This window comes from Pleurodeles waltl, chromosome 3_1 (assembly GCF_031143425.1).
Source record: "Pleurodeles waltl isolate 20211129_DDA chromosome 3_1, aPleWal1.hap1.20221129, whole genome shotgun sequence".
NCBI lineage: Eukaryota > Metazoa > Chordata > Amphibia > Caudata > Salamandridae > Pleurodeles > Pleurodeles waltl.
The window spans coordinates 1,681,881,261-1,681,906,324 of NC_090440.1; the positions used below are offsets into that span (position 1 = coordinate 1,681,881,261).

General features: G+C 41.9%; 1 protein-coding gene across 2 annotated transcripts in view; it reads right to left on the bottom strand.

Moving 5' to 3' along the window:
* The window catches only part of CWC22 (CWC22 spliceosome associated protein homolog), a 269,112-nt gene that overhangs the window by 62,949 nt on the left and 181,099 nt on the right, over window positions 1–25,064 (bottom strand). The window contains exons 17-21 of one of the 2 annotated variants that reach the window (XM_069225448.1): window positions 18,423–18,500; window positions 16,312–16,464; window positions 11,199–11,326; window positions 10,935–11,036; window positions 10,660–10,847 (exon numbers count right to left, since the gene is read on the bottom strand). In XM_069225448.1, the coding sequence (XP_069081549.1) occupies window positions 10,660–10,847; window positions 10,935–11,036; window positions 11,199–11,326; window positions 16,312–16,464; window positions 18,423–18,500 (649 nt within the window). Of the gene's footprint in view, window positions 1–10,659; window positions 10,848–10,934; window positions 11,037–11,194; window positions 11,327–16,311; window positions 16,465–18,422; window positions 18,501–25,064 lie in introns of those variants that run through there. The other variant, XM_069225449.1, reaches the window with a different exon arrangement.

Genomic DNA, 25,064 nt, shown 5'->3' on the forward strand with positions numbered 1-25,064 from the left:
GTCTCGGTGAGCTAAATACTTGTCCAACGACTAAGATTACAGATTTGTCAAAAGACTTCCGCCATTACTCATGAGCCTGCCTGGGAACTCAGGGTTCAACTGCCATGGCAAGCTTTGATAGAGGAACTACCGCTGCCCACTAAGTGTATAAACCTCTGCTCTCCAGTGTGGGGTACAGGGTCTCAATGCACTGTCTTTCCAAAGTCTTGACCATGACTCAATGTTACTACCTGGTTCATTGCAGTTCTTAGTGGTGTCATGTAAAAAGGAGGGCTGGGGTTTTAATAGTCATCCACAGGTGCATTGCTACTAATGAATGTCCACACGGAGTGGTAAGAACATCAAGGCTTGCAAGCTACAGTGCGACCAGTTGTGGCAGTTCAGATCGGCAAACCTGTGCTTGTTTCTTGCAGTCTGCAACTACAATGCTAATGGAGCCTACGGGATAAGGAATGACCCCTAGCTTTCAGCTTTGCACTCAATACCGAGAAGGGAGTCCAAGCAGAAGATTGGGGGCAGCAATGAGGCAAAGGGTACACTAGGGTATGAGGGGAAACAGCTGCTGCAATTTAAACTGATCATTTTAATCCGGCCTGTCAGCTATGGAGTCCTATTCCCGTGAAGAAAGCAAAGGATAAAATCTAAAGGAGTATGAGGGGACATTACAATTTGCAACAGGTGTGACATTAACCTACTGATGAATGTGTCCAAGGCAAAAATACAGATTAAAACTGACAAGACATGAGAGCAATCACACTACGGGTGGGACTGGTTGACTTAATGGTCTTCCAAGACATTTAAAAATAGGCTTTCCTAAAGATACTGACTCTTCTTAGTGCTCTGCAGCACACAAAACATTATGCTCAGACAGTAGACACTGATCAACAATCTTTGAGATAGAGTACTGAAAACTATCATAGGTTCCCTCAGAAAAAAGGGCAATTGGTTTTAACTTATGGTCCCATTTGAGACTACCGCGGGAACTTGAAACTGAACGACAAACTGTGCAAGACCCACTGGTTAGGTAAAATGCATTAACAGGAATACAAAACTAATTAAAAATTATCTGGGAAACTGAGAAAGAAGACAAAAATGGTTGCGTCAAAGCAGATGTTAGGAACAACTAATAGCCTTGTAAGGAATCCATCCTGCTAAAAAATTGTCCAATCTTCTAATGATTTGGAAAATACTGATTTTGCAAACAAACTTAATTTGCATTCAATACAATGGTAGAGGGCAAACAGCACTGCACACTCATATCATCATAAGAGCTGGAAAATAATGATACGATTTAAACAAACTGCATATCCAATTTTGGAATTGCCTCATTAAACTCAGCTGAGGCTAATGGGGGTTTCTAGATCTTCTCATCCTCCTGAAAAAAGCTAGTGAAACTAACTCCTTCAATATTACTCTAACCTTTAAAGTTCACTTCAGCACTTCAGTTTGTCAAAGGAAGGCCATGGATGTGAAATATGCTCAGGAAAACATTTGTCATGAGAGTCTGGTGGAATCAGATATAAAGGGTATTTAGAAAACAAGCTCAGAGTCTCTATTATAACAGTATGGCTATCAGGAGTGTGGGGTAAATCAAGCATCATCTGTTTAAACACAAACTCCTGGAGCCTTGAAGTGAGTTTCAAATGATTGTGAAATCATGAAGATGTTTCTAAGAAACAGCCAGGAAGTAACAGAGATCTGTTTCAGGAAAAGCTGTGGTACAATATACATCTTTGTAACCTGCTGGAAGAAAATCATGATGTTAATTCTGGTTTTGGAGAGGCTTAAGATGCATACAGTGTTCAGTCTCAAAAAACCTAAATCAAGCTATTTTCTTTCTAAAAAAAACCAACAAAAAACCTGCTTTTAGTGATTCCTGCTGTATTTCAAGAAAAGTAGCAGTTTGTTCAAGAAAATGGGTATTTATATACAGCTGTGGTTTCTTTGTAGTCCCTATTGTATTTAACCAGGATAAGCAATTTGTTGCAGCAAGCAATCACATATTAAAGGTAATGAGACCTCTGTATTGGGTAGAATAGAAAACCAAGACTCAGGGCCTAATTTATTTGTTGGCAGTTAGGGAACTCCATTGCAACGGCAAAAGGTGTTCCCTCCCTGCTAACACTGTAGTCTGTCCGCCTTATTTAAATGCAGGCGGATCACAGGTTTAATCATGGCAGAGACTACTCTGTATCAGGCATGATTAAAACTGTCCGACAGTCCTGCGGAGTAAGGGCCGTCAAAATCAGACTTGTAATCCACCCACTTGATTTAGATGGCCGGAGTTAGAGGTTAGTTTTCACTGCCAGTCACTGCCAAGAAAACCCTGGCAGTAAGGTGCAGTGAAAAATGGTAAGTATGCCACTCGCCATGGGAGAGGATTCCCATGGTGAAGGGAACATTTTCTATTTTATTTTCAAAAAGAAAGTCCTGCTTCAGGATTTTCTTTTTCAAATAATGATAAAAAAAAAAAAAACAGTAAACCATTTTGGTGCAGGGCTCAGTCATGTTGATAGAGCCATGCACCCTAAACTGTAAACAGCATTGAGAGGAACCACCATGATAGCAGTTCCTACCAATACTTTAGAAATGACCACCATCTTGGCAGTCATTTCTAAATTATGCAGGCGGCATCTCTGTCAGGGCAACAAAGTAATTTACTCGGCTACCCTGAGGAACAAATGGGCAACCCGCCATTATCTAAATCGAGTCCTTAGTTTGTACAGAGACCCAAGTCAGGTTCTACGGAGATAAAGGCAGGAAAAGAAATCAAATGATATTGAGTCTTGAACATCAAAGTAAAAACAAAATGAAATTGAGAGCAAAAAAGAAGCTGAAAAGGCTTAAAATCGGTTTCTGCACTCTGCAAGTACAAAAGCTTGCAGACTGTGAAAGCCTGTTGGAACAATGTTGTGTGTCTCTCCCTCAGCAAGTGATGTTTCCTCTTGAAACAGTCAATCGTACAGTAAATAATAACTTTTAAAAAACTGAATAGTTAGAGACACAGTTAGCTATTTCTTGGAAACTGCTACAGGGTGTTATTGGCTGTATCGCTTTCTTTAATAAGATACACACATAGCATGTTCTACAATGATGGAAGACAGTTCAGCTGTTACAAAACAAAGTCAAGTAAACTGTTTCATTCAATATGTTTTTCAGTAGCTGTTTTCAGTAGTGTGAACTAAAACTGGTGGGTGCCAGAGCACTTTGAAGAGGCCAAGTTTGTAATTTCGGTTCACACAAGAAACAACTCATTTAATATGTAAGCAAACAGTTAAACTATGGATATTATAATAAGTACAATATATAGAAAAAAATAGGGCACACATTAAGAATAGTCCCTTAAACCAGCAGGTCACGTCCCATAAACTAAAGTCAGATTGTATGCCATTTAGTTGATGAAAGAACACGGTAACCAGATTTTCACATATCCCTGCAGCCGGCCCTGCAAAACGCCCGGTGGTGTAGGTATTTTTATTTTTTTAAACATATTGTGAGAGAATAAAGACTTGATGCCCAGGTAAACAATAGGTATTTTATTTGCTTTTATTTATTAAAAATCCTTGTGAGCGAATAAAGACTAGATGCCCAGGGTAACTAGGGGTGAGGGGGGTCAGAGGGAAGGATTATTTTAGTGTCTTCGGATCTTATTTGGATGTGGTGGGTATAACTTTTACGTTATTTAGAGTGCATGGAAGCCTACTACACTAAGTAGGGTGCCCAACTCTAAAAAATGCAGTTGTACTTTGCCAAAGTTGAGATCTCAAGAAAATAGTATCTCGCCTATCTATCAGTGTAACCAATTCATAGCGATTAGGATTGAAATTTTTTTTTCAAATTTATTTGTGCCGGTTTGCTGGCTTGCCTTGTGTCTAGAGCTGCACTGAGCGGGCTAAATGAAATTTGTTGAATCCTATTAATATTGAGTTTCCATAATCCCGCTTCAAAAGTTTGCAGAACCTGGATCTCATGCAGTGCTCCTTTATCCAAACACGTTGAGTGTGCATGCAGGTTGGAATTCCAGTCCAGAAAGAAGCCTAGTGATTTCACAAATTCAACAATGATAGATGGACAGTTCAGCAGTGAGCAAGTATAGAGCCAAGCGTGACCTTGAATACTTCTAATCTCTCCTACAAATTGTTGTAACTTAATTTTACGTGGATTATGTTTGAGCTGGTGTACCCATATTTGGGACTGGTCACCTCCTTTGGCTACAGTTTCAATGTTTTGGCGGGGTGGACTTTTCAGATACAGTGAAGTATTATCAGCAGAAAAGAAATATGTGAAGTTTGAGCGACTTAGAGATAAGGAAAGTTGTTCCGTTTCGAGGCGTGGCGGGACGGGGTGAGCCCTTGAGGAACTCCTTGATGGAATGATAATGGGTTGAAGTCCGAGCTGGACAGTTTTTAAAGATTGGTAACTATTTTAATGGTAGGACGAGAACCAATTGATAACTGCTCATCTTCTCTATGTTCTAGTCTCAAGAATTCCAAGAAGAATTGAGTGATTTACTGTCTCAGATGCTGATGATAGATCTAAAAGGATCAGAAAGCAGGAACCAACCTTGTCCAGATTTCAGAACATCTTCAACTATGTTCAGAATTGCCGTTGCTATGCTGTATCTGAGTTCAAATCCAAATGAAGCCTATGAGGGGAGGAAAGTTTTGAGGGTTATTGATTTATTATGGTTAATTCTAGCCTGTTTTAAAAAGGCAATTTGACACAGAAGTGTGGAGTGAGCCCTTTACACTGTGGGTGGCTGTCACACCTTTGAAGATACGCTGCCACCAGCACCATTAGTTACGTGAACACCCAAGTGGCACTGGTGAGACCAAAGGGGAGCACAGCAATCTGAAAATGTTCCTGTCCACCATAAACCACAGCAGATTGGCCGGCAGGACAGGTATGAGGAAATAGTGGTCCTGAGGGATAATGCAACCAGCCAATCTGTCTAGTCGATGGTAGACAAGACCTAGGTCAGTGTGAGCAATTGGAATTTGACTTTCCAGAGGAAGGCGTTGAAAGAGCGCCGGTCTACAATATGGCAAAGGCCTTTGTCCTTCGTAAGCACCAGGAAGTAGTGGGGACAACAACCAAGTCCTAATTCTGGTGTGGGGCGCTCTCGCTAGCCCCTTTGGCAAAAAGGGTTTGCACTTCCTACTGCAAAACGGAAAGATGGCCCACTCTCAGTAGTTGGGGAGATGGTGGACGGTCCAGGGAAGTTGGCAAGTTGGGGAGTGGCGGGAGGCAGAAAGGAAGGGTAGGTAATAGCCCTGTCAAACAATTTGCAGGATCCACCAAACTGATGTTATGTCCTACCAACACAGCAAGAATCGTCAGATCCTGCCTTCTATCAGGTGGCTGTGCTCTACTAAAGGCACACTAAGGAGGTTTGGCAGGCGGGGGTGTAGAGGACTGGGTGGCCTGTTGAACTTGACTCCAGGGCCGTGGGTACCACAGCCATGACCGCAAAACTCCCGGGCGCAGTGCTGGGGTTGGATTAGCTGATAGTATGGGGTACCACAGCAAAGCCACAAAAAGAACAGTAGCGTTACTGCGGCTGGCGAGGTGGGGCAGATAAGCCCAAAAAATGTGCCATGGCCCTGCTCTCCTTGAACCTCTCGAGAGCGAAGTCTGCCTTGTCCCAAAATAGGCAAGTCGAGCCGTACAACATGTCCATGAGAGATGATTCAACATCGCCTGAAAAATCGGTGGACTGCAGCAAAGTATGCCTGCTAATGGAGACACGGGTGCAAATGGCCCACCTGATGGAATCAGTGGTGCCCAAGCCACAACATATTGTGAAATTGGCCCCATCACAACGTCCTCTTTGGCATGAGCTAGGATTGGTTGGAGATTTTCATGGATACCTGGAGGGTACTCGAGCCACAAAATCCCAAAGGGCTTAAGAATAGTGTCCCAGCAGACAGCTGGCATTCACTGACAGAAGAGGCAAGCTGGCGGACGAGAAAACTCTCTTCCCTGATGTCTCCACCTGTTTGGACTCCTTATGGTGGTGAAGGGGGAGTAGGGAGGCATAGTTGGGAATGTGTGGAATTAGTTTTGCTTACAGACACCTACACCACAATGCTTTCAGGTGAGGGGGGCTGAGATAAAAATGCAGGACCACCAGGGGCACAGCAGTGGAGTTGTGCAAATTGGTGGCTGACCTAGGGTGCCAGAGCAATGCTCGGTCCATGCCTGGAACAAGGTATTGTTAACGCTGATAAGGGGGGCTCAGTAGAGGTCTGCCCCAGCTGAAGAACCTCCGTAGTTTAAGGACTTTGGCCACCTACACGTAACCATGGCATATGAAGTACCATCCTCAGGGGCAGGGCCACGGGGTGAGAGAAGACTGTGCACAGAAGAGGTATCATGGCTACTAGCATACTGCAGGTCATCATATCAATTCTCCTTGTGATAAGTTTAGATAGTTCCATCACCAGCATCGTAATAGTTATTGTTATCCAAATCTGGGCCAAACAAGGAATCGCAAGTTGTGCTTTTTCCGTTGTGCAGGCCGATCAAGTGGAGACAATGGAGCCTCATGGCAGCCTACATGGAAATTTTCAATCTGCTTAGGAGTGGTGGATGGCCCCCGTAAACCCAGGATGTGAAGGAACAAGTTACGGGACTGGCTCTTAAGTTGAACAACTTTAGGAGTGGGATCAAGATGTATAGTACCACCTCCATGCCTTCTCAGGGAGTGTGAGTGGCAGAAAGGGGTAAAGTCCTGCTTAGGCTTCTTTTTGTTTTTCCTTCAACTTACCCAAACATTTAGATAGGGAGGAAGACCGACCCCTGGAATGACTCTGGTGACTAACAGGACCGGGACCGAACTTTCGAACCTGGACAGGGCTTGTGGAGCTTCCCATGCTTCGCAATATAGGTTTTCACTTTCAGGCTTGTATGGCCTTTTGGATCATCGATGCGCAGCCAGAGTCATGGCTCGACCACAGGCAGATTTGGTGAAGATCTCTCTCAGAGCTTAAAACCTGTCATTTTGGAAGGGGGGGGCAGCATTCCCTTGCACACTGTAAAACTATTTTTTGATCATGGTTAAGTGTCTCTTGATCTTGAGAGACAAGAGGTATCCCCAGATCAACAACTGGTGGCATGGAAAGAAGGAACTGATGTCATCGCATGGGAGTGGCACCTAAGGAGACTCCACACGTCATTTCAGGAGCAGGCTGAGTCAGCCCAGAACCGAATGGCCCCTCCCATTGGCAAACAGAGGTATTGTCGAAAAGTTCTCAGATAAAGTCTTACTCCTGCGGAATACTCATGAAGTGAGGAATCTGCTGCTACAAGTCTCTATCAGAATTTAGAAACAAGAAAGCAGGAATGGATGATCTAAAGAGCATCACACAGTATTTGAAATGCCCTGAAGTTTTGTGAAAGGGAGTCTTCCATTCAGCTCTCACATTAGTAAGCAGATGTGAAATGTACTCTTTTGATTCAACTTCTGGAAGAGGCAACTCACTAAAACAAATCAATAATGTTCGAAATCAAGGGTCATTATAAGGGTGCAACAGAGAGCTTTTCTTCTTAAATACAAAAAGAAGGCCCAGCTCTGCACCTAGATCAAACCTTAACTAATATTTTAACACAGGCATTACGATTGTCCTCTACCGTTCTGAAAGTGAATAAATGTAACAAAAGGTATCACAGCATTAGGCTATAATGTAATGAGCCAATCATAAATGCAATGTTGTGGAAGAATCCTATCATAGGATTCTCAGAAAATATATGAGAAACAAAAGATATTTCAATAGGACATAATAAAGATCACATGCATCGTCAATGCTCAGGAGAGGAAATTAAAGAGGTATAGGTGGCTTTGCCATAAGTAGGGATGTACAATGATGCAACAAAATTAATATGACAAAAACATTCCATAAATATGTTAATCCCAGAAGGCAGAAATATCGTTGACTTTTTCAGCTTTAGGTTCTTACAAAAACCCAGCAATGCATGTTAAATAACATTCGTTACATAAATCACAAAAAGCTAATATAGTCATCTTCTCTCCCTTAGAACAAGAACACATTTGATACTGCTCTTCTGAATAAACTAAACTGAAACCGATTTCCACCCATTGCTGTCATCTGCAAAATTGTTGAGCTTAACCACTAATAACGCTAACAGTAATTCCACACAAGTGAGCCAATTTCTTCAGCCTTTTCCTATATACTAAGAAGAAGATTAAGCGCAACCTATGGGAAAAGTGCTGCGTACGTACTAATTAACTCTCAACTTGATTCTGACAATGCCATTTGAGCTTGCAGTCCCTAATTATCACAAGCCCAATCAAGGTTGTTTTTTAGGCTATTAAAGGAACTTCTATAGCTCCCAATACAGGCCAGAATAAGATGTAAAAGTTACTGGTTCCTTGGTGATGTCTGCATTTAGGTACCCCATCTTATCAGCATTTAGGTAGTCAAACTTATGTGGCAACTTTGCCCACCATCTCAGGAGATCTGAGAGGACATAGGAGAAAGCCCAAACACAGAATACATTGTTGGCAGTAGAAATATCTTTCACTATGCTCCAACCAGTTTTCTCTACCTTCACTACTCAATCTCCATGAAACAACTGAAAACACACATTCAGATTTCATGGCAACAAAAAATGTCACTTATTCATTTGTTGCTTTGTATTGGTTTATACTACCATTCCACGCTCAGGTTTTTAGTAGCTCTCTCCTCTTCAGAAACCCAGCAGTACTTACCTTTGAAACCTATCATTGAACAGGACAATACGAAAAAAAGAAGTGATGGTTTTCTCATGGCAACCGATAACCAAACTTTGTTTTTATGATGTGGGGATATGCTCAAGTGAAGGTGTGTGGTTTGCTCTGTAATCGGACTTGAAATGACAGTGCCATGAACTGCATCTATGTACTGTGCTTGTACACTAGATAGCAGTACAAATAATGATACCTAGCCCAACTGACATTTATAAATGACCCCGAAGCATCAGTTTTATCTGCTCTGGTTACTACTGGACCAAAATGTTGACCATTATTAATAAGGAGTGTGAACTTTTATCCCTGTGTAAGAGTGCCAAAAACAAATACCAGGTGAAGACTCAAAGTAACCATTCTAGCATCCACTAGATTTGAACCTATATAGTCTGTGGGGAGAATATATGATATTTGTTTTTATCAAGTGGAATTTTTCAAAATAAAAGGCCCAATTATCTGTTCTTCTTCTAATAGGGGGCATCTAGAAGCTCCTAACTAATGGGTCTCCACGACACAAGAGAGGATCTAGGAACTGAGCATAAAAATTAGGCAGAAAAGGCCTTAATCATTCATTTTCTTGATCTCTTTTGAAGATATGACGGTCAATCTGTATTATAAGCGATGTCAAGAGTTAAACTGTGAAACAAGGCAGAAAATGTTTTTCCAGACAAACCAGATTCCAAAGAGAGGGCTTCAAACGTATTCATAAAAGAGAAAATATCTTGAGAGCCTTGCTGAAAATCTACACCAATTTCTGCAGCAAACTGCTGATCATGGCAGTTATTAAACATTTGCTTCATAGCTGAAAGACTCTTAAAGGAGAGCTGGCAGAGGAACACGGAGGAAAAAGATTCATGCAAGAAATCGGATGAAGGGAGTACCCATTGGAAATGTATTTACCTACAAAACAGATTAATTTCCACTGAATAGCACCTGCTAAGTATCTGTGTATTGGAACATACACGAAGGCCATATTGCTAGATATGGTCCTGCACCATCCTCAGATCTTTGGTTCAGGTTCATAAGCCAATCGGTATAGCGCTCTAGCATGTGTTTTAATTCTTCTTAATTAGAAATGCTGAAGGGACTGTAATGAAATAAGGGAGTCGCCCTTTGCAAATGTATCTAAATGTTGCAGTCTATAGAGAAGTATGACTAATGCAGCGAACGTGGTTCTCAATGTTTCTTGAGATTAAAAGATGAGGTGTTCTTGTTGGGAAAATCGGTGGAAGGAGTATAACCCCTATACACATAGGGACAAACTAATATGAAAAGTTTTGTAATGTTTTGGCAGGAAAACATAACTCGTAACTAGGTGTCACTTCATCCGATTAAAGACGAACCCCCATACCATTGATGATCCGCTGCAGCAACCTTAGGACAATAGAGATATTGCTCACCACTGAAAATAAGCATTGTGGATTTCATGAGAAGTAGACCCACTTAATGATGTATTTGGCACAGGAGTTAATTGTAGTAGCAACCTAAATGCTCCAGATTTTTAGATGTACCAAACGAGGGCAAACCTAGACAGTTTGCATTATTTAAAATCATGAGAGCCAACAATGCAAAATGTTTGAATCAGATGTAATCCTGGTCGCAGGCAGAGACTGGAGTGGGGGAGGAGGAATAGTATCTGAAAGAGGAGGGGTTTGCTTTGAGAGATTAGACAAATAAAAATTAAACATACACAATGTGTACAAATGTCTGAATGCAAACTGGATTTCCTATATTGTTTGCTTAAGTCTTCAAATTCAAGAGTAAAAATGTTAGCATTCAAGCACAAAATACATTATATATTATGCATTAACTCAATGTAAACAGGAGATCCAAAAACAGGCTGGAAAGAAAAATACTAAATTTGGTAAATAATAACAAATGAAAATCCACTATAGATGATCTGAAATAATTACCGGAGTCACTACTAGAACTGGAGTCACTCGCACTAGAGGAACTTGAACTCCCATCACTGCTACTGTCAGAATCAGAAGAGGAGTCAGAATCTGATGATGAGGATGAAGAAGAATCTGATGATTCAATATCTTGCTTTTGGGTCATAATGATCTTCGGTGCATTTTTCAAGTGCTCACGTAACTCATCCCTATGACCAGGAGGAGGATTACATTAACTATTTTGATAGAAATGCACAAAATATCTCAATTATGGTTTCAAAAACTAAAATCCTTACGTTAGTCCTCCAAGACCAATAGATGTGAAGAAGTTAATAGCAAATCGGGTGTTTCTTGGGTTGTCCCGTGGTAGTAGTCCTTCAAAAAAAGGCTGCAATGTTCTGACATAAATAAAAAGAAAAGAAAATTTCATTTTAATTTAATAACAATTGTACTGTTGATAAAAACATCTCTCCCACCTAAAGCACCATCATAACTATGGTTAGGCTCAAATGTGTGAAAGTCATAAAAGACTGCACTGTTACTAGGAAGTGAACACTTACTCATCTTTTAATCTTGCATTCAGTCTTGGTAGTCCCATATATTCACAAAGTTCTTGAAAGAATATTTTGACAAATATTCGACTAGAGGAAGTTGTTGTTTCTTCACTCAAAGTTATACATTCAAGGACCTTCAAACACAAAAATGAAATATATTGATGAAATGTATAGGTCAAATCAACTTTAATAACAAAGCAACAAATCGGGAGCAACCAATAATGTAACTCAATATATGGGTATAACTGCACTGCACCTTTTATCTTGCTAAGTAAAACAATCACTGAAATGCCATAAATGGCTAACAGAGGATATGCCATAGAATGATAACACAACAAAATAGGCTACTCAATAATAAGGTTTACCTAGGGTAAGGGGCTTCTGAAACCACCAACATACAGGGTCTTGACGGTACTTGAGACAATGGGTGATAGAAAAAAGTTAATCTCCTCGCAATACCTTGCTCTAAAAGATGCTACTAAATTGCATTTGGAAGATCTTAGAGTGATTCGATACAACAGGTGTGTGCCTAAAGAACTGTTGGATGTGGCGTGAGATGCACTGCTGGCACATATTGCCAAGGTGTTGAGAAATGTCTGATTTAACCTACAATTGAATTATCGGCATACAGCAATACTATCCCCGAAAGTACTTCAGTAAAGCATTTCAGTGTTCAAAAAATGAATACCCAAGATGCTGACTTTCAGCACTGTACAGCCATATACCTTGTGATCAGAGGATATTGGGAGCGTATAATAAATATGGTGTCCTTGTTGACAGATTGGGCAGGATTTGACAAGCCTGAAAAATGTTTAGTGAGCATAAAGCCTAGAACGGATGAAACAAAAACTGAAGAGTAGGTTTGCCAATCTTGCATTTCATTAGTGGAGAAGGGTGGCACAATGGTTAGAGCGGCAGATCCTGATGCAGAGATCTGGCCCGGGGCCAGGGTTCAATTCCTGCTTCGGCGGGTCTTGGGCTCAATTCCCTTGGACCTGATAATTCTCGCCTTGGTGCCTAATCTAATTAATGGGTCCCACTCTGTAACTCTGGGCAATAGCTTGCTTAATCTCCACAACGGCCTTGACAGCGCTTGGATGGCTGGCTTCACCCTGGGGGTTGCCCAGGAGTGGGCACCTCACAGGGAAAAGCCAGGAGGGGTTCCACAGCGGTATGCGTACAGCGCTTTGAGACCCTAACGGGTGAGTAGTGCACTATACAAGTGCAAAGTTATTTTTTTAATTAGGCCCAAAGCTAATCGAATTGACATGGAAATCCTCACTTGGGACAAGGGATGCAACCTGGCTGGAGGAGGCAAGAAAAAGGGGTGAAGCTGAAAGCGCAATAGAAGCTATCAATAAGTGATATTTATGAGAACAGGTTAAAAGTTATGATAAGGAATACAATACTGTTAAAATTCATGGAGAAATAGATATAAGAACCCCTTGAATAAGCTGCTTTGGATTCAAGGATTGAGATGGTAGTGAATACGGGTGAAGTGTGAGGAAACATAGACGCTTTCGTTTCTAACCTATTATGTAGTACGGTTTGTGTTAGTTATTAGTTCCAAGTAGAGTGACTCCAAAAGATTGCTTAACTAAGTCTATCATTTTAACATGTCAGTCGAACCTCATGCTATCATGAATGGTCTGCTCAAATGAAAATGTCCAAGGCAAGAGAGGAACATATAAGCTATTTCAATCAAAAGAATCAAAAAGGCAAATTTGACGTTTCAGTTTGACAGCTCAATGGACGATTACACATGGGTGTGGAAACATATATTGAAAAAAACAAGAGGAACTTGATTAAAGTCAACATATCGTCACACCTAACTATACAGATAATGGCACAAAATGAACAATGACTTGCTTATAAGAATGTTTGGGTCCACAACACAAATATAGACATGCAAAGATTTTTCAATAAAAGGAATCAAGTACTTAAGTGCAAAAATGTGTGGTAGGAATTAGAATGACAAATTAGCCGAGTACAATTGTTATTTCCTGAGACTGTTAAAAATGCAAATCAGTAAATTATGTCATTTAATGATTTTGCAGCAAAGCTATGACTAGGAGACGGGCAGGTGGAAGTTTGGATCGTCCAAATTAATACTCCTCTCCCAATTGAGCAAGTGAGTTAGGCAGGAATTTGGTATTCAATTTAAGGACAAATAGATCAAAAGAGGAGCCTTACCAACATAATTCTGACCCGAAATGGATTAAAGCAACAATGTAGTTTGCACTTTGCTTATTTGATATTTTCTTCAACAGACCTAGTAGATGAACTACAAGCTAAAAGATGTTTTCCACCATGTCTAGGAATGGAGCTCATTTCATTACTTGCTTACACTGACCATTTAGTTTTCATGTATTGGTGTATAATGGCTGACTGGCTTATAAAAGATGCTACACTTCGTATTCAAATAACAAAAAAAACGACATGACTATGAATAAATCAAACAATAAAGTTGCATCTTTTGACTACGTCACACTTTATAAGTCCTAGCATGCGAACGGGACCAAACTTGAGATTGTCTCATGGTACAAATATTTTGGTATTATATTTGACAGAGAGCTGACTTGGAAACAACTATTCAAAAATCTGTCTGAATATGTTAAAATGTGTGTGAATCAACAGTTTCCATAACTGCTATGGGAGATAATCTCTTCTTCCACTGTTGCCCATGTATGATGCAAAGATCACTTCTATCTTTCTGTACTGCTCTTTTTCCATCACTAACCACTGTGGTTAGTATCTAGAAAAAAACAAAATGTAATAGCTTATGAACATTACTGAGTATAGGCACCACAACACCTTGAGGCATGATCAGACTAGATTTGTCAAAAAGAGTTGAAACCAAGTGGCTCCAAAACTCAAACTGTTCTAATTTGGAAGACACTTGAAACTTGCAATATAGGTTTAAAAACTCACTTGAGGTGACTGCTTAAACCGTTCTAACCATTCAGATGAATGGGGCTTGGATTTCAATAAACAACCTATGTTAAAAAAAAGACAGCACAACTAAGAGCTTCAAAGAGCACTTGAAATCACTTGTCAAATTAAACACTGCCGAACGCCTGGAAGAGTATTAGGTCTGATTTGAAAAACAAGCTTTTCTGGAATCAGGAGTAAAACCATACACCCTTGCAATATACATGAAGATTCTGTTTAACCAGATTAATGTAATGAATCATACAAGTTTATAGGTAGGCAAGTCAGCTTTCTGCACATAGTAGGTCACCTAGATAGTGATTCATATTAGTACAATTTGACCTGGTTTATGAAATCGTGAAGGTTATGTTTTAGATCAATGTATTTATTAGTTTAATGAACATAAAATAAGTACATATCATGAGGTAGTGAAACTGTCTCAGGGGTCCACTAGCAAACTAATCACAAAGAGGTAAAATTGCTAACTGTATAACTGACACTGTAAAACACCTGAACAAAAAAAAAAGATGGTAGTGGATTCCTAAAAAGCACATGTGACCAACATGAATCTGAGCTTTTGTATTAGCGGGCCCAGAGCTCTGCCCTGTGGGTTGCTAATGTTTAAATATTAACTCAGACTTCCAGTGAAGAGAAGAAGAATGTTCAAGTAATACTACCCTTAATAATTGTTTTAATAAATAATGAATTTCACTGTATACATGTGATAGGCTTTTCTGTTTTCATCTATTCAACAACATAAGTTAGGGTGTAATTTTACCAATTTCAATAAAGGTTTTGAATGTCTGCTGGTCTTTTCATTCACAACACAAAAACAAAACCAGCTGCTTAGGGAGCTGATCATGCACAAAATGCATGTAATGCACAAGACACATGAATAAAGAAGATAATAAATAGTTGATCTCTGGCCTACTGTGGCAACAGAGTGGGAAGGTGGATCTAGGGTACCGAATAGAGTTGCAGTGGTTAATGAGTATCGATTGTGAAAACTCAAATATTAAAGTCAATTTGCTTTTGAACAGATGAATGATGTGTAATTAAATAATGTTTAATCCTGTGTCATGTCATGGAACAGAAATGATAGCAATTCCATGAACTTTACTCATCCCAAGACACCATCGCTTAGATAAACATACTTGACAATAGATCACATTGTTTAATTTTTTGGGGACAGTTCAATTTATGTTGTGCATTATATGGCAAGTATTATTTAATTTATCTCCTCAGGGGACGGCTACTAATGATGGCTCACATCCATCAGAAGATTGCAAATTACAGAAGAACAGAAATTAAAAAATTTGGTTGGTAGGCAATGATAATATTTTGCCTTTCCTTGTGTCTGTACACTTTACAGATACTGTATCTTTTGCCAAAGCGCCACACTTCCAGCTTTTAACATACTGTATCCCACCCACAGCAGCCAAAATATTTCATACTGTCTGCTGAAAATGCCCAGACCTTGCATCCTTATATGACATTTATTATGCCTATGTTCAGCTAGCAGTGCTCAAAGGGGCTCAGAACGTGTACAACTGGGATTCTGTTCCACCCCACTTTACTATGGGACTACAAGACTGTGGCAGAGCCACAACAGCTCCCACGCCAGTGTATTTCACAACAAAATCCTAATTAGAATAGGCACTCTTGGAGGCACATGCAAAAGAAAGCATATGCAGCAATAATGAATGGATGAACAATCTTGTAGAAAGACATGGTCATAAACGTTTGAGCTACAACTGGCTAGAACAGTGATAAATGCATTATAGCAATACATGAGGAAATGACTGAGCAATTAAGCAAAAAGACATTTAGGTATGGAGGTGTGATAGTACAAAAAAGTTAAGTGCAAGATAGAGAATTAAAATACAAAATAATTTTTTAAGTGTGAAAATTTTGCCTAAAAGGGAGTGATAGGGCAGCTAAACTACTAGAGTAGTGAAAACATTTTAATCAACCGTAGAATGGATGGAACTACTGTTTTAGGGATTCTCTACCCGATGACAGTATGTTCTCATCACTTGAGCCGGATACATTTGGGAAATGCAGATTTAGTTCAAAACTTCAACAAAAAAGAAAAAAAATCAAAGCACAATTATAATTGTAAACTACTTTTCTATTAAAAGATAAAGAGATGTTGGAATGAATGATAAGCTATGCAGGTGCTACTTACACTCCATGGTATAGAATCTGTGTAGAGTAAATGTGCAAACATTTTGGCAACATTTCGTAATTTATTTGTTTCCAAACGATGTATGGTATCATACTGCTCTTTAAAAATGTTCTCAAAAGCTTCCATGTATTCTTTCTTCAACATGCAGAAACGCTGAAAAGTAGACATATTAAAAGGGACATTACCATAATTAAAGAACATCTGCTTCAATCTGATACATGATTCATAAAGCTAAACGTACAGTGCATGGTTGATATATAATGCCTATATGAAATGACAAGCTTCAGCCAATCTTTAATTATTGTAAAAAAGCTACATGTTTAAAGTAAATGTATCTTTTCAGTATTGATATTTCACAGACTTATTTGCATTGCACATATTGTAATCTTGTGGGTGATTTCTAATGCCCTTTTAACATATTCTAAAATATATTGAGGACCTCACTGCAACCAAAGAAACCCAAATATATTATTTTAGTTTCAATACTACTTTAGTAATTTATGGGCCAAGTTGACATATGTATTTAATGGCATCTCCAGAGACTTTTCATTCTGGAGGTAACATTCCAACCCATTGTTCTTTTGACCACCACTCAACCTTAGAAAAGACTTAGCCATATGCAAACTAGCCTTGGCCTTGCTCCAAGTGGAACAGTACAGCCCAAACTGCCAACACAAGTCTTTCCAGAACAGCAACACAAGTAACTCTGGACTGGTTTTGGCATGATAAGGGCTTGTCAGTCGAGTGTAGCTTCTTCCATTGGTACAGTTGGCAATGCAAAGAACCCACGTCTGGCATATCCTTGGCCACTTAGGACATTACAAAGACAAAAAGGTGATGGGAGGAATGCTTGCAATTTGTCTAACCACTGGCAATTGCTTGAGGTAGCATTCAAAGGCATTGTTGTTTTGCCCGCCATGTCACCTCTGATTAGATCCACCCAAATGCAAATTAACCCTGTTTCTTTTCTAATAGGAATAATCTGGGCCTAACTGCCAACCTTGAGTGACTCTCAGAGGTTAGACAATTGCAAGCATTCATCCAATCACCTTGTGTGTCTGATGACGAGAGGTATGTATAATGACTGTGCAAAATGAATTAATTATTATCTAACTGTTCAAATGAGCTTTGTTCTGCTCAATCAAGGAAAGCTCCTAGGTTCTCTCGATTTCTTCACTGAGGGACAAATAGTGCATTGAAGCATGGTGGTTCTTGCTCCTATGAAGACCATTTTCTTTGCAGAAGCGAGGCATGACTGCTTCTCATATGGTGACACTGGTAGCCTCAGCATACAATATTGGAATATTTCATGTGAGTCAGTTCAGAACCACTGTATGTTAATTATTTTGATAAAGATGTGTTTTAAAATGCACCATTAGGTCCAGTTTTTCCAAAATGTTAGGGTGGGGACCCTTGAGAACACCGCCTAGGAAGCTGGGCTCAAGCATATATGAGCACAAGTTACATTACACAAGGTCCCAATACTTTTCTTTTTTGGGGGGTATGGGAAGATTAAGGGCCTTATTATAATCTTGGCTGACGGAATACTCTTGTCACAAACGTGACAGATATTCTGGCTGCCGTATTATGATCTCCATAGGATAAAATGATGTCATAATACAGCAGATAGGACAGGTTCATGTTTGTGACAGAGTAACCCCGTCCATCAAGATCTTAATCAGGACCCAAGTGATCTGCCCAGAATTGCAGTATGTTGAGCCGATGCCAAGACTCAAACCTGGTTTCCCCGTTTCAAAATTGCCAGCTCTGGCCACAACCTCGCCACATTTCTTCACATTTACACCCGGCCACTTTCCAAGCACATTAGACACCACTGGAAGTGGGTAAATGGGACTCTCTACAAACATAATGAATGCAATATGTAGTTTTGCTTTTACATCAACAAATGTGCAAAGTTTGTAAACAAAAGGAATTTACTGAAATGTTTGTTCTCAAATGGCATTATCTAAATTCCTATATCAATGTCACAGAGAAAATGAAACCTATGCAAATAAAAGCATATGCGCAACCTTATTTATGCAAACAGATTTTTGCCAATATTTACATATTTCTTTAAAAAGCAGACCTATAACATGATTTTCACAACTTACCCCAGCCAACAAACCAAAGAACTTCTCATACGTTCTTTGTTGAGCGCAGCAATCCAGTATCATGTTGCAAAGTTCTTTCTGTTGAGCAGGATTCAAAAAATCTATTAGATATTCTTTTGTTACTGGAACAAATTAGGATTCTATTCTTAGCAGCAGAACACTTACAAAAGGCTAGACATGCGTGGCCTTTTATCACTTCACAAATGGAAATGCTTATTTCAACATAGCCTTTAAAAAATAAATGTGTACATGACATAAAAGTCAGCATATTTGTAGGATAAACAATTTAAGTATGGGTTTGTACATTTGCTACTCATGATTAAAAAGCACGTGCCAATGAAATGAAATTATTCATTTCATACAATAAGCAAACACTTGTAAGGCATGGCTATACTACGAGAATTGAAATAAAATGTCAAACTATATAAAATCAAATTCAGCAATTAATACATGTTTTGGGCATAATATTTCGACATATGCAAGTATGCCAGTGTGAAACAGAAAGTATCTTTACTATTAAATACATACATTGATACTTCGAATCTAAACAGGTAGACTGCTATACCGACGCAGTGCAGTGATTCACACAGTTAGCTGCAGTTTCTGAGATTAACAGGACCGCCTATGAACTTCAGGGGAAATTATTAACTAGTAGTATCATTTGAGGATGACCGTTATCTCTAAACCTACAAATGGACTGACCGCAGAGTTTATAATACACAGGCATGTGGTTCGGGCACACAGGCAAATGTACTCTCTTTTCCATATGAAATGCATTTTATGTGTGAAACAAACCATGGCATTAACAACCGGCAAAAACTAGTAGTCCTGGTTTTAATGTGCAAATGCATTACTCACAAGTACACCCAAATATGCACATACTTTTACAGTATCTCTGTAAAACCTGCCTCTTTCTACGCCCGTGCCCTATTTTATTTTTGATTTAATTTCCAACGAGTGTGGTGCTGCTTAAAACCAGTACCACAATTGTGATCAATAAAAAATAAAAATAAAAAAAAGAAGAACAAATAAAAAACAACAATTCAGCAGTGCAGGCGGGCCAAAAAGAGATACACTGTAAAGACATGGCCAAAATACTCTGTGCACATTTGGGTGTACTTGTGTGTAATGCATTTGCACATTAAAGCCAGGACTACTAGTTTTGCCGGTTGTTAATGTGATTGAGATCTCTAAATTTCATCATTTGCGTTTAGCATGTCAAGAGTGCGTTAAGATCAGGATTTTGACGTGATCGGACTAATTTGATAGAATGGTATGTGGTATTTCTTTGTGGTAATCAGGTAAAGGGTAGAATCCAGATTACGGGTAGGAAAGGAACAATGTTGTTGTTCATTGGTGTGTATTTTTCCCCCAGTGGAAGCTGAAATCTCTCAGGAAAACCTGATACTAGAAGAGGTCAGTCTATCCAAGCTATAATCAGTGAAAGCATTAAACACTATTTGATACCAGGTAGTTTGTGTAAAAGATTCACCCAAAGGTGTTTAGGTGTTGTATTTGGAATCTCCAAAGAGATGCACTGGAACAAATCGTTTATTGAGCTAATCAGTTTGCACTGAGGAATATGTGGGGATTCATGGGACTTATGGATAAAGGCTACTTATTAATCCACTTTTTTCTGCCTGACTGAGTTTGAGGCTGTTGTATTATAGAAAGAAATATGGAATAGACCATGAGCAGAACCAGGTTTTGGTGAATGCAACAGTGTCAAGGTCAAGGCACTGGATGACAGTAGATCTGGACATTGCATTAGAAGACCTCGATTTCAGGAAAGTAACTTTAATCTGAGCTATGGGAAATGGATCTCTGTGCTGAGACCTTGTGATTCATGTGAGCTTACTTGGGCAGAATGATCTTTGTATTTAAGGCGTTTAGCTCTGAAGTGTGCCAAAAGCTTGTGTTGTTGGATCAGTGATCAAAGAGTGCTTGGAGTGCGGGGTGCACTGGAGGTAATGTGTGCAGAGGAAAGCTCTGAAGCTTTGGTGTGCTTGTTGAGATCTTCAGCAGTGTGTCACATGAGGTGTAAAGCGATATGTGGGTTTAGAAGAACAGTCCCTGGGAAGAGAGTGCTTGTGGGACAGAAATATGGAGAGTGTGGTTTGAAGGCTTTGCATCATCTCATGCACGGGATCCAGCTTCAATTTCATAGCAATCAGTTATTTTAGGACGCAGTTTGGATATTTGTCCTCTGGTAAGTAGTAAGTAAAAGTAATGAAGTATAAGGTAAGTAATGGCAGCCCTCATAAGAATCATTACCTCCCGTCCCTCCCTCGCCTTCCTTTTAAACCAATGAGGCCTCCCACCTCCCCCTAGACCCTCCCTTCCCCTTTAAAACCCCCCCACCCTTATCTCCTCCTGTTTCTTTTGTCTAGCCCACGCTAGACGTTTTCTTTTTCCCTTACCTGCACGGCGGGGCCTGGAGGTCTACGATGGAGGCACTCCTCGGGACGCGGAGCTCCGCGAGGAGTGCTGCAGCTGGTCGCGTCCTGTGACGAGCAGCCAGACTGCTCGGGAAAACGCGGACTGAGGGCCGGCCCTCTGTGGCTGGGGCGTCGATTTCCGGGTTTCCTTGCTGCAGAGCGGCGGGGAGCTGCGGAACGGCGATTTTTGGAAGGTTCAGGTAGGACGGGCGTTCTGCCCGCTGTTTTATGATGGGGGCAGTTATGTTTGACGATCTCTATATAGGTTGATCAGTGTATTTTTGGATAGTGACATGCCTAAGGTTACGGCAAAGAGACGGAGGATTGTCTCCTCTTCCACCTCGGGTGCTGCTGGAGTTTCCACTCCTGGGGGCTCACAATTACCGGATGGGGGTACTCCCCTCATGTCTAGAGATGAAGTGCAGGAGATGATTGGGGTGGCTGTTACCAGGGCTCTTCAAGCAGGGGTGGCCAGGACTGGTCAGTCTAAAAATTCTCATACGTCGGCTGATGCACGGAAGTCCTCATCAGATAGTGAGGGTGATGGGGCCCCTTCTACGTCATCTGGGGGTAACTATGTATCCAGAGAAGAAATGTGGGAGGTGATGGCACATGTTCCGGACAATTTGGGTTTCCCAGTGTTTCAACCTTCAAACTCGGATTCTCACTTATTTCCACAATATCAGACGCCTGCCCAGTTTGCCATGCCTTTTCAGGGACCTGTGAAGGATATGGTATTTCGAGAATGGAAGGATGTGGATAAAGCTCAGGTTCCACCCTTCCTGCAGAAACTATATTTGCTTGAGGGGGAGGAGGTGTTACCTCCTTCGGTCCGCCTGGATTAAATTCTGGCTACCCTGATTGGCAAAACGGCAGTGAATCCTGAGGATTGTGTGCCGACTGATACCACGGACCGTAAAGTGGATTCAGGTCTTAAAAGGGCGTTTGCCGCTGAGAATCTGGCACTAAGGGCTGGTATATATTCGGCTTATGCGGCCCAGTCGTTGGTGCAAGACTTTGATAAGCTGGCGGTGGCTGTTCAGGAAGGGGCAGAATGTTCAGAGCTTCTGGCTGGTATGGAACAGCAGGCCAGATTGTTGGCGGATGTGTCATCGGATGTGGTCCGTACTTCGGCTCTGGCCTCGGGTGCTTTGATTGGGGCTCGTAGGTCCCTCTGGTTGCGTTCATGGAAAGCTGACCCAGGGGAAAAGGCGGCCTTGCTGAGACTGCCGTTTGAAGGTCGTAGCCTGTTTGGGGAGCAGTTGCCATCCATGCTTTCCAAGGCATTTAAAGAAAGGAAACATGCCTTGCCTTATAAAGGGGTTTCTACTTCCAGTAAGGGGTGGAAGAAGCATTCCCGATCTTCTCCGAATAGGGATTCCAAATCCTTTTCATTTAGGAAACAGCGTTTTCAACCACGTTTTTCTCCTAAGAAGTCCGCTCCTACGAACCGGGGTGGGTTCAAGAAGGGGTCCTGACAATCACTGTGGGCCTGGCATAGGGCCGGTTGGGGGAAGGCTGAGTCACTTTCTTTCAGCTTGGGAGGAGAGTGTCAACGATCGTTGGGTACTAGACATTGTGGCCAATGGTTATGTCATCGATTTTGGGGTAGTACCTCCAGATTCAGGGGTACGTCCCTCCCCTCTGCCTTCAGGGGGGTCACGGAGAAGAGCGTTATTGGACGGAGTTCGGGACTTGCTAGTCAAAGGGGGCCATTTCCCGTGTTCCGCTGGAGGAACGAGGTCAGGGCACTTATTCGGTCTTGTTTCTTGTGCAGAAAGTTTTAGGGGGGTTTCGCCCAGTGCTCAATCTGAAGGATGTGAATGCTTGGATCAGGACGGTGCATTTCCGCATGCTGTCTATTCAGCCTATATTTCCATTGGTCAGGCAAGGGGACTTTCTAGTGTCGCTGGATCTGCAGGATGCTTACCTGCACGTGCCTGGGGCGAGGTCTTCTCAGAGGTTCCTGAGGTTTGCTGTGGATCAGGAACACTACCTGTTTTGCGTTCTTCCTTTCGGTCTAAAATCTTCTCCTCACATTTTTACAAAGGTGCTGGCCCCCCTGGTGGCTTTGCTACATTCAGAGGGGGTGTTTATTCATCCATATCTGGACGACATCTTGATTCATGCTCAGTCACGGGTCCTGTTGCAGAAACAGGTGGCCCGAGTTCTGGGGGTCCTTCAAAACCACAGGTTTTTAATTAACTGGGAGATATCAGATTTAGTTCCGTCCCAGGATCTGGTTTTTCTGGGGGCTCGATTTCAGACTCTTCTAGGCTTAGTGACGGTGTCAGAGAAGAGGTTGGGTGTACTCCAGTCCTTTGTAAAGAAGGTGGTATTCATGACCGCACCACGAGCTCTTCTATGGTTACGTCTGCAGGGTCATTTGGTGTCGGTGATATTTCTGGTTCCTTGGGCGCGTTTCCATCTCCTGTGCTTGATGACGTGGTTCTTGAGAAGGTGGGCGCCGGGGTCCGGTTCTCTGAAGGACAGGGTTCAGGGGTCCGGGGTGATTCACAGGGAATTGCAATGGTGGTTGGATGCAGATCATCTTCGGGTAGGGGATTCTTTGTCACCTCTGAGACCCGTGGTGGTGACTACGGACGCCAGCCTCTCTGGTTGGGGGGGCGTGGATGGGATCGGCTCAGGTTCAGGGGTTTTGGTCACCTCGGGAGGCGAGTCGGTCGTCGAATTGGCGCGAATTGAGAGCGGTCTTTCTGGCTCTGGTCCATTTCCAGGGGTCCCTGAGGGTGGAGGCGGTTCTTATTCGGACGGACAACTTGGTGGCCAAAGCTTATGTCAACCGTCAAGGAGGGACCAGGTCAAGGGCTCTGTTCAGTCTAGCCAGGGAGATTTTTGTGTGGGCTCAGGAGTGGGTTCCTTCTCTCAGGGCTACGTACATTCGGGGGGTGGTCAATGTTCGGGCGGATCTACTGAGCAGGGTGATTCCTTCCTCTCAACTTTTCTCCCTCCGGAAGTCTCTGTTTCTGCATCTGGTTTGGCTTTGGGGGCTTCCAGTGCTGGATGTGTTTGCGTCCGCAGAGAATGCGAAGTTGGATCGCTTCTGCTCCCGGTTTCGGTGTCCCCAGGCCTGGGAGGTGGACGGGATGTCATGTCCTTGGCCGAGGGGTCTTTTGTATGCATTCCCTCCGTTTCAACTTCTCAGGGCGTTTCTGTTGAGGGGGAGGGATCTGGGATCCAGGGTTATCCTGATTGCACCACTTTGGCCACGGGCGAAGTGGTTCCCGTTGTTAAGGATGATGGCAGACGGGAGGATGTGGCCTCTTCCTCTTTGTCCGTCTCCCCTGGAGTTTCCCTGCCTCCCAGTGGTGTCGTTGAGGAGGTTGCACTTGACGGCCTGGAAGTTGAACGACGAGGCTTGACGGGTCTGGGGGTACCGGTTGCTTTGAGTTCTACATTACTGGCTTCCAGGCGACGTTCCACTTTACTTTCCTATGGTAGACAGTGGCGGGTTTTTTCTTCTTGGTGTTTGAATCATGAGTTGGATCCTACCTGCGCGTCTATCTTTGAAGTGATGCAGTTCCTGCAGGACGGTGCACAATTGGGTTTGTCGGTAGCATCTCTGAGGGTACAGTGGGCGGCGATTCAGGCATTCAAAGGTCCATGGCGTAATCTTAAGGATGAAGGGCACCTGATGCCTAGATTTTTTCAAGGTCTGGTTAATTTATTTCCTCGCCCGGTTCGTTCTTTTCCTTCATGGGATCTTTCTTTGGTTTTGGATGTTTTGACGGAGGCCCCTTTTGAACCATTGGGGGACTGTGATTTGCGCCATCTGTCCTTGAAGACGTTCTTTTTGGTAGCCATTACTTCGGCTCGTCGGTTGGGGGAATTGGGGGCCTTGGCCTGTTCATTTCCTTTTTGTAAGGTTTTTCCCGATAGGGTAGTTCTGGTACCAGTGCCTTCCTTTATTCCAAAGATCAATTCTTTGTTCCATTCCAGTCAGGAGGTTATTCTTCCTTCATTTTGTCCAGAGCCCTCCTCTAGGGAGGAGGTCCGTTTGCACTCGTTGGATGTACGCAGGGCTTTATTGGAGTACCTGCGGGTGGTGGCTCCTTTTCGTAAGGGGGATTCACTTTTTGTTAATTTTGGTCCGGCACGTAAAGGTGAGAAACCTTCCACGGCTTCCTTGAGTCGGTGGGTGAAATCTTTGATTTTGTTGGCCTATTCCTTGAAAGGGGTGGTT